Here is a 19,518-nt window from a genome sequence, read left to right on the forward strand (position 1 = left end):
TCTTGCAGATGCTTTTTCAGCAAAGTAACTAGCCCGGAATTGACACCAATCATCGAAGGATCACCGTCAGTCGCAACTCCCGATAATTTTGATAAGTCCAAATCAGTTTTTGAACACTCATCCAAAAGTACATTGAGTATATCAACTCCTTTGGTTTGACCTTTCAATGAACACATTCCTAATAACTGTTCTAAGACTTCAAAATCTTGAGTAACACCTCGTATGAATATGAGAAGTTGAGCTGTGGAACTAATATCAGTGGATTCGTCGAGTGCTAATGAAAAAAATTCAATGATCTTAGTTTTTTCAGTTAATTATTCCGCAATATTACCTGACAAAGACATAATTCATCGTCATACGATTCAGTTGAATTTTCTCAAACTTTTTTGCTGCTTCTGGACACATTTTCTTAGCGGCAATTTCTATGCATTCTTTTACAAAATCCCCATCATTGAAGGGGCGACTTCGCTTTGCTATCATTCGAGAAATTTCATAACTAACTTCTGTAGCTGTTTCTGAATCTTGAATGGGGTTTCTAAACATAGCTTGCTGACCAATAAGCTCCCGTCTTAGTTTTATGGACGTCGCTTACAATATCAAAAGAAACAAAGTACTTTAATATTTATTATTTTTCGAATGTACGAGAATATTATTTTTGCTGTCGGCGGGCCACCAGTATTCGACCGGCGGGCCGCGGTCTGTGCATCTCTGTGATAAGTGCAGTGGACGTTCATTGGACAGACCAGTACTGCGGTGGCAGATGCAACAGAAATCTATCCAACACATAAAAGAGCTGGAAACGCACACGGGGACAAGTTTAATCTAAGTACCTAGAGGTGTCAACATCTCAAGGAGTATGACTACGAAGAGGCTCTACCATTGAAGGCACATAGATCGTAAAGATGCACAGTGTTAGGAAGTTATGAATATTTGGTCAAAAATCTAATTACAACTAAATGAAGTTGAAAATGTTTAATACCATTATAATATCCCCTTAATGGTTAGCTAGGATTTATTTCATCTATAAACAGTGGTTAAAACTAAATTTAGGATTTTGAAACGAATATTTGAAAATAAAAGCGAAACAAAGGTTTTGTTGGGGGTTGGGTTGGATGTTTAAGCTAATATAACTCCAAAAAGATGGCACATTTATTTCATGTACCCTAACAATAAGTATATACAGGTGTTTCCGTGACTCGGGGAACAAATTTAACCACATATACTAGAGTGAAAATGATGACGATTCATGTAAAAAAAATTATCAACAAATTATAAATATCTTAAACACTATTTATGGTAAAGGGTTGAAATTTGGTACAGTGTAAACTAATACCACGTAAAATCATTATGCAATTTTTGAGTTGCATTGGTACGCGGGAACAATGCTATACAGGCTGTTCCTAAAGTTTGTTTGCTCAGAACTTTTTTATTCTATCATGACCCTACATTTATTTTTGCAGTTTCTAATTGTAAATTTAGTTTAGAAACTTTTATCACTCTTAGAGAATATTGATAAAATCCACCGTTTTCGTATTAAATGCAACAATGTTAGGCTCCGAATTCAAAAACGGATATCTCAAGAACTAATTGAGATATCCTGATGAAACCAACAGGTTTTAAAAACAAACTTAATCTAGTTTTAATTGTTATTCAACGTTAAATTGTTCTATATTTTTATTGAACTAAAAATAGAATTAACTAGTGTTGTTTCTAGTGCTAGTGTTAGCTCTAGTTTTAGTTATTATTCAGCGCTATATTGTTGTATATTTTTATTGAACGAGAAGTAGAACTACACTAGACCTAGAATTAGAAACATTCGGGTTTAGCCGTACGTCTCTTAAGACGGCTAAACTAGATCAAGATCTTTATTTTATATTATGAACCATAAGTCTCAAACTAACAACATTAGAAAACACGAATAGAGTAAATTAAGCATTTGCTAATTCAAAGTGTTAAATAGTAGTTGCTTACCTATGCGTGACGTCACCGAACGCCCATATACAGGGTGTTTCGGTGACTCGGGGAACAAATTTAACCACATATACTAGAGTGAAAATGATGACGATTCACGTAAAAAAAAATTAGTAAAAGTCTTCAAATTTCAAACATACATCAAAGTTAGGAAATTTTAACACATTTTTCCAAATATCTTAAACACTATTTACAGTAAAGCGCTGAAATTTAGTACAGTATAAATCAATGTGATGTAAAATCGTTAGGCAATTTATGAGTTGGATCGGTCGTTTATCGTTCCTAAAGTTTGTTTGCTCAGAACTTTTTTATTCTATTATAATCCTACATTTATTTGCAGTTTCTAATTGTAAATTTAGTTTAGAAACTTTTATTACTCTTAGATAATATTGATAAAAATCACCGTTTTCTTGTTAAATGCAAAAATGTTGGGTTCCAAGTTCAATAATAGCACTAAAAAAGAGAAATCTATGTATTTGAACATTTCCTTTAGTATTTTTTATTACTTGTCTTGTTATTTTATGTCCTTTTTCTATTATTCCTGTTAGTGTTGTCAGTTTTTTGTTTCTTTTTCACTTGGACATGTTGCATACATAATCAAATAATAGTTATGACAGCTCAGTTCGATTTTCACTTATCATTGCCAATTCAGATTATTTATTTATTTATTTTTTTTAGTGTTATTGAATTCGGAGTCTAACATTTTTGCATTTAATACGAAAACAGTGGTTTTTATCAATATTCTTTAAGAGTGATAAAAGTTTCTAAACTAAATTTACTATTAGAAACTGCAAAAATAAATGTAGGGTTATGATAGAAAAAAAAAAGTTCTGAGCAAACAAACTTTAGGAACAGGCTGTATAACATTGTTCCCGCGTACCGATCCAACTCAAAAATTGCCTAATGATTTTACGTGATATTAGTTTACACTGTACCAAGTTTCAACGCTTTACCACAAATAGTGTTTAAGATGTTTAGAAAAATGTGTTAAAATTTCCTAACTTTGATGGTCTATATCTCTGCAATTTGAGGACTTTTACTAATTTTTTTTACATGAATTGTCATCATTTTCACTGCAGTACATGTGGTTACATTTATTCACCGAAACACCCTGTATGCTTATACAGGTTTGTCAAATGTCTGGAATATAGCCAATAACTGCACCATTTGTGGTTTTAAAGAAAAATGTTTCAAATAAAAGATTCTGTATTAATCATGGCACAAAATTTTTTGCGATATCTGCTTGTTTGTATTGGCTTTTGTTTTGTCGCTATGCCAACCAACATTGTTATTTTAAATGGGATGCATATGTTTTTTTGTATATTTTGATAGTTATCCTCTATCAAAATACGCATTTTTTCTCGATTTTTTCTTATACAACCATATGATTTGATATGTTCATCGCGTAGGGATTTATCCTCTATCAAAATATGCAAAAAAAAAAAACAGGCATCCCATTTAAAATAACAATGTTGGTTGCCTTAGCAACGAAACAAACAACAATGTAAACAAGCAAATATCGCCAAAAAATGCGCCACATTTAATAAAGAATTTTTTATTTGAAACATTTTTCTTTAAAACCACAAATGGCGACGTTATTGGCTATATTCCAGACATTTGACACACCTATATAATATAATATATACAGGGTGTCTGACGTAACTAATTCGTTAAGACTTTTTAAGGTTCCACTATTCATAGAGGTTTGAAATTTTGGTAGCATGGGTTGTTCGTTCGGATCTTTCCATCTAAAATATTTTCAAGATGGCCGAAACTTCCGGTCTACTATAAGTAGACCATAACTTCGTTATTTTAAATGGAATGCTATAGTTTTTGGTACACCATGCTCTTTAAAACCCCATATATCTCAGCCAACGATAATTCAAAAAAGCTCTTAATTGGAACGATTACTCTTCAGATGCCACCAAATAGATTATCATTTGTTGTATCTTTACAGGATGTTCAAAAATTGTATTACTGTTTCTCCATATTCAATGGCGAGAATTTTGAAAATTTTAAATGGAACGTCCCATATTTTTTTAGCCTATCAGAAAGGGAATTTAATTCTCTAGAAATTATCTATAAACATTCCTATACCTACTTATTGTATTTTCCCTCATATTGGGAAAATACTCATGAAGGCTTATAAGTTCTTCAGAAAAATCTGTATTATTCCTTGATTTCTTGATATGATGTTATAATTGGGTCTGAAGATATTAATAGTCTGTTTAAAATGTCTGTATTATTGTGTATTCTTAACATTTTTCTGGAAAAGGTTATCATGAATAATATTTCAGATCACCATGGCCAATTTATTTCGGCTGAAATTTTGTCAACATTTCCTGTGAGGTACACTACTGGGATTGGTAGGCCAATTAGTGTTGAGGGCAACATAAGATTTTTTGAACTCTTTCAGAAATACTCCTGGGAGATTTTTTCTGATAGTGAATTTGATGTTAATGCAAAATTCAGTTACTTTTTTGAACGGTTCTTATCAACATTTTATACAGCTTATCCTGAGGTTGGAAGGCAGGTTAGAGTCCGTGATGGAGGAATCAAATGGTTTGATAACACACTGCGCCAGCTGAGAGATATCTGTGACTTGGCTTCTAATCTTTATAACCGTTTCAAGACGGAAAGTCTAAGAGATTCTAGAGACAAAGCCAGATTGTTATACCGTAACAAAATAGCTGAGGCAAAGCGTAAAGCCACGAATAATTTTATTAATGGGTCGAATAATAAATCTAGAGCTTCTTGGGCGGTTATAAACAATAACAGGCCAAACGCCAATAAACAAAATTCAGTGAATCTTGACCCGGATATTCTTAATGATTTCTTTGTTAACGAGGCCAATAACATTGTGTCTCAGCTTGGTCCATTGGCTAACCCTTCTTCAAGCATATGCCCTGCTAGCTTTATCGATGTCCCCATTTTTTCCTTTACACAAGTGTCGGAGTGTGAGGTTAGGGGTATCCTTCAGGGTTTGAAGTCTAGTGGGACTAGAGACATATACGGTGTTCCAACCAAAGTTATAAAGAATAATATTAGCCTATTTGTGAAGCCTTTAACCAGATTGGTAAACAGCTCGTTGTCTTCTTGTGTATTCCCTGATGTGTTAAAGGTTGCGTCTGTTGTGCCTATTTTCAAACGCGGCGATAAAAATGACTGCTCGAATTACCGACCTATTAGTATACTACCGGCGCTGTCTAAAGTATTTGAACGCGTAATTTACAAGCAAATAATAGCACATGTAGAATCAAATAATATGCTTTTTGAAAACCAATTTGGATTTCGACCTGGTCGGAGCACAAAGGATGCAATTATTAAATTTATGAACACCTGTTATGATGCATATGAAAAACGGAAATTCTGCGCTGCATTGTTTTTGGATCTGTCACGCGCTTTTGACAGTGTATCCCACAGTATGCTATTGCATAAACTGCGATATTTTTTCCGATTTGATCAGGACAGTGTTGACTTAATCAGATCATATCTGTCGGGCAGATCCCAACAGGTTAAGTGTGAAAATGGAACGTCTGAGCGACTTCGTATCACGAGAGGCGTCCCTCAGGGATCAATATTGGGACCCCTCCTGTTTATTCTTTTCTTTAACGATTTTCCTAGGTATTTGGGTGATAATGTGAACTGTTTGTTGTATGCGGATGACGCGACGCTGCTGGTAACGGGTATTGAGTTTGAGGAAGTGATATCCTCCACGGATCGACTGCTGACCGCGGCAAACGAATGGTGTATTGCCAATGAATTGTGTTTAAATAAAGACAAAACGGTCCAATCATTGTTCAGTCTTAGACAAAATTATATAAATTTAAATGAGCTATCCTCTACTAAATTACTGGGAATAACAGTGAGTCCACCCGACTTGAATTTTGAGGGTCATACGGTAGAGATTGGTAAGAAAATTGCCCGAAACATATTTCTACTACGTAGATTGGTGAATTCTGTGTCGGCTGAGGTGGCCAGAACCTCTTATTTCGCGCTCATACACTCAATATTGAATTATTGTATCATTGCTTGGGGTGGTAGTCCAGCTAGTAACCATATATTTGGCTTGCAGCGCAAGGCGGTGAGGATCATTGCTAAACTTAACTATACAGATGACTGCCGACACGCTTTCAGACAACTTGATATTTTGACACTACCATCTTTGTTTATACTTGAGTGTCTTCTGTACTGTTACGATAATAAAGACAAATACAGCACGCATGCCGACGTGTATAGTTATGGGACCAGAAACCGTGAAAACATTTACGTTGATTTTTGTCGACTGAGTAGAACGCAAAAAAGTCACATATATATTGCACAAATCTTATTTAATAAATTGCCCATGGGCATTAGATCTTTGCAAAAAAATAAATTTAAAAATGTCATAAGAGCGTCTTTGTTGAGGAATGTGTTCTACTCAGTTGAGGAATATCTGAAAGACAGGACTGTAATTGAGATTTGATTGTTGATTGTAAATTTACTTATTGTATTGAATTATATATGACGAGTGTAAGCCCTGGCATATAACACAATAAACTTATTAAAAGTTCTGGCTATACCTTCTCAGGTCTTTATTCCGAGTTTCTTGCGCTTCTTCTGAAAGCAGGCCATTCTGGATACTTAATGATTTTATTATTAAGTGGCCTTGCACAAGAATTTTATGCACTGCCACAGGTATATTAATACCAATTATATAATTCACTGTATAATAGAATTGTGACGTTTGTAAAATTTTTAAATGCAGCAGTGTTCATTTCTTGATAATAATTTTTATGAAATAGGCAAAAAATAGGCATTTTAACGCGTCATTGATTTTCTTTTTCATTACTGTGTGTTGGATAAATTAATAGTTTCAAAACTTTCAGTATTGACTGTCGAATATCCGAATATCTGTATACTAGCCATTTTATTGAAAATGCGCAAATTATTTTTTTGAGACCAGAAAGTATAAGCTTAAAATTACATGAAAAAACAAATTTCAACCTGGGATTATGCAACAACCTGATCCCTTTCGTCAACGTTCCTCTTTGTTTCTGTAAAATGGCTTGGTGTAGTTTTCCGAGAGTTTGGTAATAAATATTGCTGTTGATTGTCGTATTCAAACTTGAAGCGCAAGACATTGTGCGGCTGTCACTGCACACTTTGCACTGAACCTAAGGCAATGACAATATATGCAAGTTTCAACCTGATTGTACCTGATAGTAGGCAGTCTTTGTATGTTAGGGACGTTTTTCACATCAAGGAATTTGTAAAAGATGTATGGTTCAGATATGTCACATAAAATAATAACTGAAATTGTCAAAAACGTGGGTGAAGAGGCTACTTTTAAAAATTTACAATTAACTATGAAAAGAGCAGCAAGTGTCAAAAGAATGGGTAATAGAACTTAACTCTATCACTTAAAATAACAGACTATAAAGTGTATGAATTGTAATTTATTAAATTTACTCATTACACCTCTGGGTACCAAAAAGATTAATTAAAATATTTATTATAGGCTATGAATAGATCACTTCCTAACGTAATCTTAGGAGGATATGGAACATCAAGCACCGGAACAGGAAAACCAATGGAAATAACTGGAACTCACACAGAAGTTAACATTGATAATACAGTTGAAATGATTAATAATGCGAGAAGTATTATTATTGTACCCGGATATGGTTTGTGCGTGGCTAAAGCGCAGTACCCAATTGCCGAGATGGTATCTCATTTGAAAAAAATGGGTAAACAAGTTAGATTCGCTATTCACCCCGTTGCAGGTAAAAATGATCTAAATTACAATAAAATTTTTTTTCTAATTAATTCTTTTCTTAGGTCGTATGCCTGGACAATTAAACGTCCTTCTAGCAGAAGCAGGTGTACCATATGATGATGTACTTGAAATGGATGAAATTAACGATGATTTCCCTGAAACCGATTTAACCTTAGTAATTGGTGCTAATGACACCGTTAACAGCGCTTCTATTGAAGATCCAAATTCACCAATCGCTGGAATGCCAGTGCTTAACGTTTGGAAATCAGAACAAGTAAAAATATATATTTTACAAATAATTTTTGTTTGAATATAATTCTTTGTTTAGGTTGTGGTGATGAAAAGATCTTTAGGTGTTGGTTATGCAGCTGTAGATAATCCAGTTTTTTACAAACCAAACACTGCTATGTTATTGGGTGATGCAAAGAAAACGTGTGATGCTCTCCTGAACAAAGTAAAATCGGCTGAAGGTGCTTAAGTTGAAATTAAAAAAGTATACTTAAATGATATATTTTTTATAAACCTCATGTAGATAGCTCAATTATTATTAATTGTTTAGTTGCTATTCTTATTCGAGTTAATCACTTAAAAAAATTAATGTTAAATATCCCAATATTGCAAGAAAACCCAGTGAAATTAAGCTTAAAAAAATAGTTGATACGCATTTAATGTTAAGATTTATTTTAGTGATTTAGATTGCTGTAAATATTTTCCATTGCAAATTAAAGTAATTCGTAAAGTAATTTTTTTTATTTATAAAATTTATTTTTACACAAATCAATTTTTCCCTATACTTTTATATTTCCTTCTTGAACCATTTTCTTCAAAGATTCAAGGTTGAAAGATTTTGGACGTTCTAGTGGGAAATAAAGCGCACGATCCCACACTAATTGCGATAAAGCCCCAAGAGCTCTTGATACACCAAAAAGGACAGTACAAAAACTTGCCTCTTTTATCCCAAAATGATGAACTAAAACTCCCGAATGAGCGTCAACGTTTGGATAGGGGTTTCTAACTTTTCCTAATCCTTCCAAAATTGGCGGCACTACATTATAAACATCTCCCACCAACTAAAACAATTTATTTTTAATTTATTTATTATATTTTAATTTAAAAATTATTCTGGATTAATTTTGTTTTGTGTGTCAATAAGTGGTTGTAAAACTTGTTCAGCTTTTAATTGAAGTAAACTCTCCTCAACCGTACTAATCAAATAATCGGTACTAAACGATTTCGGACGTTCAATGGGAGTTATAAGAGCTCGATCCCAAACCAACTGTGATAAAACTCCAAGAGATCTCGATAAAGCAAAAAGAACTGTATAAAAAGTAGGTTCTTTAAGTCCAAAATACTACGAAGAAGAAATATCTTTTAATAAATAAATGATAGAAAGTTGGTGAATCTACCTGAAGTAAAACACCTGAATGGGCATCAACATTTGGCCACGGATTCTTTACTTTCCCAGTTTGAAGCAAAATTGGAGGTACCACTTTGAAGACATCAGCAACCAACTAAAAGCAACATACGGAAAACTTTAGATGAAGAAGTCTATCTGAACAACAATCTTTTCTATTAAATTAAAAAAAAAAGATAGAAATAACTTACCTTAATCATTCGATCATTTGGTAAATGTTTTAGTGCAAATTCTCTTTGATAAATATATCTTGGATCGGTTTTTCTTAAAACGGCATGGCCGTAACCGGGTATAACTTGACCAGATTGTAAAGTTTTCCATACAAATTCTTTTATATTTTCTTCGGTGTATGTGGAAGGAAGTTCTTTTTGAAGAAGTTCCAACCATACTAATACTTCTTGATTTGCTAAACCATGGAGTGGACCTGCCAAACCGTTCAAACCAGCTGCTAAAGACAAATAAGGATCGCTTAATGCAGATCCAACTAAATGACATGCGTGAGCTGAAACATTTCCACCTTCATGGTCACTAAAAAAATGTTTTAAAAGAGTCAAAAGAATGTTCAATATAGAGATTGTGATAAAAATAAGTGCACATAAACATTATTTCTAAATAATACATTATTATGAGTAAAAAGTAATAAAAAAACTTCGTTAACTGTCGTTAACCGAATTATAAATGCCAGAGCAAGTCAGAACGTCTTGAAACTGATAAGTGGAAGTGCTGAGTTGATTGACTTTTATTGGAATAACATACTTCAACAAGTTACTGAAAAACTAATATTTTCTCTTACAAATAAAACTGAAACTTTCAATATTCTATGTGGAATCAAATCAAACTCTGTTGGTATGGATTGCATAAGTGTTAAAATGCTTTTATTGTGTTGTCCTGCAATTTTGCCCTTCTTGTGCCATATAATTAACTATTCCATTGAATGTTTTGTATTCCTTGATATGTGGAAGATCGTCCTGGTGACTTGAGGCCAATTAGTATATTGTCTATATTATCCAAGGTTTATGAGAGGGTCATGGCGGTCAGACTTCGCTGTCATCTTATGACTACAATGTGTTGCCCAGTTACCAGTCTGGCTTTCATCCGGGATTTAGTTTACTGCGCTTCGGGGTGTGACATATGAAATCTTCAAAGCAATTGACGACAAACGGGTTACTATCTTAACACTTTTGTATTTTTCTAAGGCCTTTGATACTCTATTGGCTGAGCTCTATTATATAGGTTTATCTTTTTTAGGTTCGATTCATTTAGTACAAAGTTATTTGTCTGGACGATAGCAATTGGTTAAACTTAGTGGTGGAATACTGCAGACAGTGGCGTAACTACGGGGTCGCAAAAGGACGCATTGCGTCGGAGCCCGTCGATCCTGAGGGCCCTTGGGCCCTCAAACGATTTTGAAAAAATTTAAAGATTTTAATTAGAATTACAAAAACTGTTGTTAAAAGTATACATTAATAAAATTTTGTGTTTAAAATTCCCAAGAACGGGTAAAAATCTTTTTTTTCACGGGATTTAGTTTATAAAGATACTAAATCTAAAAAAGGTTATAACAGTTATTGTTTACGTTATAGGGTGTGTGTATACGATATATCATCACCCACTTGAGCGTTGCCAAACTATGGCAACGTCGGGGCGCGTAAAGTGGCAGCGGAGAAAAGAAACGTTAGGTCGCGTGCGAGAAGTGTTAGGCAAATGCAGTCCTTTTTAAGTTTAGTTTTATTTAGTGGTTTGAAATACACCTCAACAGTTATAACCTTTTTGACACTTATATTATAGTGCCGCCTATATAAAATTAGTGTTAGTGATTAAAATTCTTTTAAAATTAGAAAATTAATACGGTAAGTACTATCTGCGAATTAATGTGAACATTAATGAATTCAAATTACATTTCGCAGAGGCAGCAACGTTTCTCAATTGTTTCTATTAAATGTCATCTTTTTCAACATGTCAACAGTTGTTAAGATTCAATTCACAAACGGTGGTGCCTATTCGAAACATAGTTTGAATTCAATATACAGGGTGATTCAAAACTAAAGCACCAAACTGGAAGCCCGTGTAGAACTTCTGATTTCAAGTCGAAATGAAACCATTTTTTCCGATCGGTCTTTGTTTTCGAGATAATCGACTTCAAAGTTTTATTTTCAGTGTTGTAGGTAACAACTGAAAGTTTTATAAAAGCAAAACGTAGCTGAAGTTTGGTGCTCTACTTTTAAATAGCCCTGTATTCACATTACTTTAATATTGTATAACTGTATAATACTGTTAATACTGTATATGGATATGTTCATAAATATGTGCTTACAAAATGTATGTATTTGTTTTAGTCCATAAAATACAATGGAGAAAAAAGTTGCCAGTGGGGCACAAAAGCGAAAGATAAAAAGAGAAAAGGATGAAAAAAGAAAAAAGTTACTGTTAGATTTTATATTATATTGGTTAATTTATATTAGATTTGATAGGTTTATATTATATTAGTTCATTTATATTGGATTTATTTGTATCGCCTCATTTGTTTAGTCTAGATTTGAAGTGTCTCGAGTCGCAATATTAGAGTCTTTTATCGCATTATTTATTGGGTGGAGTTAAGTGTGGGAATGCGTTGGGGTATTTCGGTGTTTAGGTAAGGGTTTCTAGTTATGACCTAAAATAAAGAAGGAGCCTGCGAGCTCAACTCGTATCAGTTAGTCAGTCTTCGATTTAACACACACCGAAACAGTACCCCTTCAATTTACGCGGAGACTAATCGGACAACTAATCGCAATTTATATGTATAGTTTAAGTGTAATTAATAATAAAGTTTATGGAAACGTAAAACCAAGATTTTGTTGTTAACCAGCGCCCACCAGATAAAAATAAATAATCAGTTACCAAAAATAGATACATTCATCCAAAAATTGAAAAGAGTAGAAAGTGTGGAATCGGAGACACAGGAAAATCTTTCCACTCCAGAAGTAGAAATAGTGCTTCTGGTTCAAGTACTGCTGGTTTAATAAATACAACACAACATCAAAAATCACAAGTGCTGCACTTCCTAAATGAAAATGAGGAAAACAACGACGAAGAAAACTCAGAATTTAGAGATCCGGATTTGGGTTATTATGTACAAAATAACATCAATTTAACAGATAAACTTAGACGGTTTTTAGTGGGTCTAGACGATACAATAAACAAACCACAAGGACCATTTCGCAGAGATCCGATGCAAAATAATCGTTGCTTTTCTGCAAAATTTTTCACATGCATTACTAAATATGGTCCAGTTCCTCGATCTTGGTTACACTATTCGAAAATTCTTGATGCAGCTTACTGTAAACCATGTTGGTTATTCTCTGGCCAAAAAAATCAATGGTGTACTGGTGTGCGTGATTGGCAAAGTTTTTCCAATAAGTTGAACACTCATTCTCTTACAAAGCATCATATTGAAGCGTTGGCAGTGCATAAAATTTGGCAAGAAAATAAGACAATAGAAAAATGCTGAGAGGAGCTTATTCGTCAAAATGAGATCTTTTGGAGAAAGGTTCTAAAGCGTTTGTTTGATATTACTTTAAAGTTGGCAAGAAATAGTACTTCATTTCGTGGCCATTCAGAAAATATCGGAGATGATTATAACGGCAATTTTATAGCAGAAGTTGAATTATTGGCTAAATATGACAATATTTTAAAACAAGTAATTGACATGCCAAATGGATCAGTTAGATACTTAAGTCCCAAAATTCAAAACGAACTAATTCAATGTGCAGGGCAAAATCTTAGAGGAAATATAATAAGTGAAATTAACAATAGTTTATGTTATTCGCTTTTATTGGATACTACCCAAGATATAGTGAAAAAGGACCAATTAAGTGTAATGATTAGACATGTGCATATTCTAAGAAATGATCGCTTAGAATCTCAAGGGTTTCAAATTAAAGAAACTTTTTTGGGATTTTTTGATCAAACAGATCTTACTGCTGAGGGAATGAAAAATAAAATTCCATCTATATTAGACGAAATGAAGATACCAATTGAAAAATGTATTGGTCAAGGATACGATGGAGCAAATGTAATGAGTGGTATATACAATGGTCTGCAACAAAAAATAAAGAACATTCAACAAAATGCAGAGTACGTTCATTGTGCAAGCCATAATTTAAATCTTGTCATAAAAGATGCAATAGAGAAAAATAAAGATGTGTCCGCATTTTTCGTTACACTCCAAGAAATATATTCATTTTTTGGAAATTCTATTAATAAATGGGATTTGCTTTCAAAGTTCACAGGCGAATCAAATGTAACTTTAAAAAAATTAAATCCTACTCGATGGTCTGGAAGATTGACTTCTCTACTAGCTGTGAAACTACGTTATTTAGATATTATAAAATCTTTAACACACTTGATGTTGACAGAGAAAAAAGAAATTCGTGATAAAGCTCAAAACATAAAAGATAGAATGGAAAAATTTGAGTTTATTTTTATGTGCGTCTTTTTGCATAAAATTCTAGCAGAAATTAATTTAGCTTCAAAAGTTCTACAAAAGAAAAATGTAGATTTAGATGAAGCCAAAACTGTTTTGAACCAAGATTATAGTAAAGTTTCAGAAAGTAGATCAAAATTTACTGAAATAAAAGGTGAGGCTACAGAAATTGCAAGAACTTGGAATGTTCCCCTTGAGTTTTAAAAGAAACGACAGCCTAAAGTGAATTTTATCACTTTTCTGCAAGAGAAGATATGTTTAGAGTTGGAATATTTAATGTTGTCATAGATACTATTTCACATCAACTACATGAAAGATTTAAAAGCATGGAAAAATTAAGAAATTATTTTGGATTTCTGGATCCACAAAGATTATCAACGTTAAAAGACAAAGATATTTTAAAAGAATGTGAAAAATTACAAAAGAAGTATTCAACTTTTTTGAGTGAACAATTTTCATTGCAATTTATTCATGTTCATTCGCTTTTAAAAGACAAGTTAAAAGAATTGCAAAGTGTAAAAAATTTTGCTAACTTAGTAATGACCAAATATAATTGCTTAGAAACTGATATATCGGATGTATTTTCTGTTTTTATATTGTTCTTCACGCTCCCTGTAACAGTTGCTTCTGTAGAAAGATCATTTAGCAAGTTAAAAATAATAAAGGACTATAGAAGAAATAGTATGGGACAATCGCGGCTGAATGATCTTTCTATATTAGCAATTGAAAGCAGTGAGGCTAAGAAAATGGATTTAAAAAATTTAATAAGTATATTTACAGCGATGAAATCTAGAAGAAAACAACTTTTGTAATAATTTAGTTCTTAGTTCTTGGTTTTTTGTTAGTAAATTTGAAAATAAATAAGTGTTTTCAACTTAATTTGTGTTTTTTTTCTGTATACCATAATATGTATACATAGTATTACTACCTTTGCTATAAAGACAGGGGCCATTTACAAAATTTTGCGCCTGGGATCATATTTTCTAGTTACGCCACTGACTGCAGATGTTATATCTGGTGTCCCACAGGGCTCTATTTTGGGTCCTCTGTTAAATCTGATTTCTATAATTGGGTTCGCTAATGTTTTGGACTATATGCCACACTTTTATGCTGATGATACTCTTTTAAACTATGTGATATGGAACCACGTGTCAGGAAAATGAATGTAACTTTTTAACCGTTTGAAATGTTTTAACCAAATTTACACACAATGTAGCTAAAATGTCATACTTTAAAATGTATATCATGGTTGTTCAATAAATCTCAGTTTATACACAAAAACTTTTAGCCGTCCCAAGTGTATGTAATCCCCAGTTCACATTCTTCCAGTCCAGTGATCAAAAGCAGTGCTGGAATTCCACTGGAAGAATATGAACCGATACTGGATTGTACTGGAATGCACTCATTCCAGTGAGCAAGCCAGTTCAGAGCCTGGATTGAACTTTGATCTACTTTTTCATTCCAGCTCACCTATTCCAGTGCCACTAGAATAGTGTAAACGACCAATCCAGTGCTGAATACGTTGAACAGTGAACATGCATTGTTGTTTAGCACTGGACCGAATTAACTCGGTGGATTACTGGAATAATGTGAGCTGGTTATAATTTGGTGCACTTATTTTTAATACACCTTATATAAACACCTTACCTATGAATAGTAAGATACATTCTCATGCATTCCATGAATAAAACATCACTGTATCCTAACATTTTACAAAAATTGTATGACATATCTTTCGATTTATCAACTGGAGGTAACTGGTGAGTTTTTTTATAAGTGTTCTTATAAATAAGTGCTGCTATTATAGGTAATTTCGCTATGATTTCTAACGAATCTTCCAAAACATATTCCCAATATTTTTCTTTGCGAACTCCCGCACTATAAGCTTTAGCAAAATGACTATCTTGATTCATAATAGTGATAGCAGCAGAAAGTTGTGTCATTGGATGTACCGTATCGGGTAAATTGTTTAACATTGTTTCAACCATTGGTGAAATTTTCATACGTTCAGCTATATCTTGAGATAAAGCAGTCACTTGGTCTGATGAGGGGATATCTCCAGTGAGTAATAACCACAAAATGCCTTCAGGCATTGGTTCGCCACCTTCTTTGGCTTTAGGGAGAAGTTTTTGAATATCTGGAATAGAATAACCACGAAATCTAATTCCAATTTCAGGGTCTAATATGGACGTTTCACAAATTAATCCAGGAACGCCTCTCATACCACCATACATCTATTTTAATATTAATAAAATAGAAAATATAAAATATCGTTTTTAATATTTTGCCTCACCATATTGACAGTTACAGCACCAACTTTGAGTTTACCATATTTTTTTCGAAACTCTTTTACCTTCCCTTGTTCTACAGGAATTTTACTTCGCAAAACTTCTTTTATTGAAGTATTCCCTCCCGATGTACGTGTAGTATTCAAAGGGGACTCATTTAATGGGGAATCATTTAAAGATGTATCAGAAACACCACGGTTTTGATAAAATACTCGAGAAAATGCTTTCTTAAAAAAAATATTAAACGACCTAAAACATATTAATGATTTAAATGAATTACCTCCAACCGGAATATTTTAAAATTGATTAAAGCTTTGCCTAAACTTTCCATTTTATTTGGATTATTTTTAATGTTATATTTGACATATTATATTGAAAATCAAAATTTTATCAAGAAAGGTTGCTATAGAAATAAATAAAACGCACATTCGTGTGGTGACAGTGAGTCTATGTAGCATATTGATTGGTCAAAATATATTTTGTGATTGAATGAAAAGGTGTAATAGTTCATCCTCAAGAGTACATTTCGTTAAATTTAATACATTTCTCCTGATGTGAATTTTAAAAGTACAGATTGGATGTTCTTGCTGGAAGGTGATGCTGGTGTGGAAGTTCTGAAGATTCTGGGAGATTTTAATGATTGACTTTCTGGTGTGGGGACAGGCAGAACAAATAGAACGGGAATGGAGTTACAAAAAATTATTGAGGAGTATAACCTGTTATGTGTTAAGAGGCTACTTTACCATACAGCTCGGCAAATTACAAAAAACATACATTATTTATGAAAATATTTGGATGAAATTTTGTACATAGCTTCTTCTAACAATTCTACATAACGCATGGTGAAAATTTTTAAAGTTTTCCAAAAAAAGGGGTTTTTTTCCTCAATATTATACAATTTGGTCGTTCTTTTTTAGCTTGCATGATAGTATACTTGAAAATAGTAATATTTTTCAAATAAATTTTTTCAAAATTTTTAGTTATAAAGGAATAGTTTGTAATTTGCTAAAATTGCAAAAAGGTAGCGTAAAAATGAATATTTTCCGTCAAGATTCCCACGAAGTATTACCACCGCGTTAGTCCCGCCTCCTGCCGACTGAGCGGCGCTGACATCGACTCTCTTCATCGAAGCTCCTTGTTTTATCTATTACTTTTTAATGTGGTAGAGAAAATAATCATTTCCAAAAGTACGTTTTGAACTTTATTTTCCGTGATTTTCTACTAATGATTATGTAATTTAACAAAATTTTTGAATTTATAGTCAATAGTTGTTATTTTATTGTGTACTATAGTGTTAGTTTAATTTAGTTTGTGTAAAGTTTTTATAAACAATGGGTAAGTATGTTCATCTAAAAAACTACCCCTTAGCATTTGAAGATGTTCTCGAAAAAGGAGTAATAGACGGTAATAATTTACGATATAAATTTTTATAAAATCTAAAATTTCATATTTTATAGTCCGAGATTCAATTGAAAAATGTATTCATTCCGAAAGGTAAGTTAAATTTTATTAATTTTATTGTATAAACTGTGATACACATAAAAAGGACTTATTTAAAAAGAATAAACCATCACAGTAAAAATTAAAACGATACATTATTTGAAGCGATACCATAAGTTAAATAATACAAATGATGCAGAACCAAATACTGATGGTGGAGAATAATCCATTCAACTGCAACAAAACTCGCATTAAATTTATTAATGAGTCAAAAAAAGGGCTTAGCAGCTCATTTCTTTTATGTTTTATGTGCGGGATAAAAAAGAAGCTTTACACTGAAGAAAGCAAAGAGTCTATTGAGATAAACTCTGCTGTTGTTTCTGTTATCTGTCGGTACCGAATATACACAGGCTGAAGAATTATTGTTATGTGTGGATATACTATTTATGTTAACAAAAACATTCCAAAAATATCAAGAACCCGTAAGTGACATGGCATAGCAGTCTATGAAGAACGCAGGTAAAGAAGAATTAATTTAGTTACAGCTTCAGGAGAAGTAAATAAAGACTGAATAAAGACTGTAAACGCTAAACGCTCGAACAACATCAATTACGATGCATCATCCGGAGTGGTACTGCTATAAAATAATTGAATACAATAAAATAAAATACTCGTGTATACAGGGTAATTCAGGTAGGTAGCGAAAGCCGATCAGGGTAATGATAGCAATTCGGTTATAATTTATGAGTGACATTTCACACGAAGAATATAAAAGAAAGAAGAATTTATTGGAAACTTGCAAGATGGATGCATTAACAGAAATAAAATACAAATTCTTACCAGAAGCTAAAGTACCAATCAGATATGGATCCAAGAAAGGTATCTGTGCCTAACTGCATCGAGATTTGGTGATGTATGTAGGATGAGAAATGACACGTCTTGCTTAAATAAAGTTAAATCAATCTTGTACTCGAAATTTGCTAGAAATAATAACACTAAACATGGCCAAGACTATGAATGACTTGCATTAAAAAAATTTGAAAGTAAATATAACTTGCCAGCAAACTCTTAAGTTCTATTCATCCGTAGGATGTATGGATTCTTAGTTGCAAGTCCAAATGAAACAATAAAAAACGAAAATGCCATCGTCGAGGTGAAGTGTTCAGCGAATTTCAAGAGCTTACATCTATTCAACGATGGCAAATTAAAATTTCCTAAAGATTTTTCTAGTCAGGGCTGTTTTATTTATTACACTATTAGCCATATTTTGTATACTTCAATCATTATTTAATATTATTATTAATTAGGTATTACATATTATTTCATTTACTTATACAAGGTGATGCAGACCATGCAGTCCATTTTTTTAAACAGAAATATTAAAAAAGTTCGAATGAAAAGTAATAATATTCATAAAGGAACCACATTTATTCAGCTATTTTTTCTTTAATTTTTGTAACTACCTGTTTTCAAATAAAATTACTTACACGGTTACTCTGAGACACCTGTATATCAAACGAACGCATAATAATACAACAAAGATATAATTTATAAATGTTGTACCGAACTTTTCACATTCCTGTATTGCAAATATATCTATTTTAATATAAAATGAAGTTATAAATGTTATTTTCGTTTCAAAATGATATAAATGTTTTATGCGTCGCAAAATTATTTATTGCATTTGAAATTGATTTTTGCCTTACATTCAATTGAATTATAAACCCATAATCTTAGATGTTCTCAACTTCTTTCTCTAATTTCTCTATTAAAAAATTAATATTGTATTCATATCGAAAAAAAGCATTAAAAAACTGATATTTGCGTAATGTAAATTGTTGTGAACCAAAATACTTAAAAAAAACAAACGTAGTAAAAAAGTGGGCTAAATAACTAAAATAATAAATAAATTGGAAAGTCAATAAAAAGATTGATTGTGATTCGTAATTAAGAAAAAGTGTTAATAAATAATAATATTTAGAAGATGTCGTTTAATTTCTTCATTAACAACATCGACGAGAAAAAGAATCGTAATAAAATAAACACGATGTTTTTTTTATCTATAAAGGGTCGGGCCTAGTAGAAAATAAACTCCGCCTCGTTGCTTCCGAACGTCCGTCGTCTGCGCCCCTCAGAAACTGACCGACCTGGTAAAGTGGGCTCTTAACACTGGGAATCTACA

At 32.5% G+C, this 19,518-nt stretch overlaps 2 protein-coding genes and 1 long non-coding RNA gene across 4 annotated transcripts in view; 1 reads left to right on the plus strand and 2 right to left on the minus strand.

Annotated features, from left to right (window-relative positions):
* LOC111414060 (NAD(P) transhydrogenase, mitochondrial-like) overlaps positions 1-8,472 on the plus strand; it is a 46,419-nt gene extending 37,947 nt beyond the window's left edge. The window contains exons 17-19 of the mRNA XM_071196390.1: positions 7,472-7,736; positions 7,792-8,003; positions 8,058-8,472. Coding sequence (XP_071052491.1) covers positions 7,472-7,736; positions 7,792-8,003; positions 8,058-8,207 — 627 coding nt within the window. The 3' untranslated portion in view covers positions 8,208-8,472. The remainder of the gene's footprint in view (positions 1-7,471; positions 7,737-7,791; positions 8,004-8,057) is intronic.
* On the minus strand, positions 8,457-16,289 carry LOC111416842 (probable citrate synthase 1, mitochondrial). Of its 2 annotated transcripts, XM_023048943.2 has the most exons (6): positions 16,177-16,289; positions 15,902-16,123; positions 15,256-15,842; positions 9,335-9,671; positions 9,136-9,240; positions 8,807-9,080 (listed from the first exon to the last, which is right to left on the minus strand). In XM_023048943.2, exons 1-6 carry the CDS (start codon positions 16,225-16,227, stop codon positions 8,847-8,849), a joined length of 1,536 nt encoding a protein of 511 aa, XP_022904711.1. In that variant the 5' UTR covers positions 16,228-16,289; the 3' UTR covers positions 8,807-8,846. The 2 variants fall into 2 exon arrangements, with proteins under 2 accessions (XP_022904712.1, XP_022904711.1); XM_023048944.2 differs by lacking the exons at positions 8,807-9,080; positions 9,136-9,240 and adding an exon at positions 8,457-8,799.
* Positions 16,290-17,377: 1,088 nt separating this feature from the next.
* LOC139429939 (uncharacterized) lies at positions 17,378-19,323 on the minus strand. Its single transcript, XR_011640533.1, has 2 exons — positions 18,177-19,323; positions 17,378-17,570 (listed from the first exon to the last, which is right to left on the minus strand). It is a non-coding gene; the product is annotated as an uncharacterized lncRNA (long non-coding RNA).
* Between the last annotated feature and the right edge of the window lie 195 nt (positions 19,324-19,518).

Source organism: Onthophagus taurus, chromosome 6, assembly GCF_036711975.1.
Source record: "Onthophagus taurus isolate NC chromosome 6, IU_Otau_3.0, whole genome shotgun sequence".
NCBI classification, from domain to species: domain Eukaryota; kingdom Metazoa; phylum Arthropoda; class Insecta; order Coleoptera; family Scarabaeidae; genus Onthophagus; species Onthophagus taurus.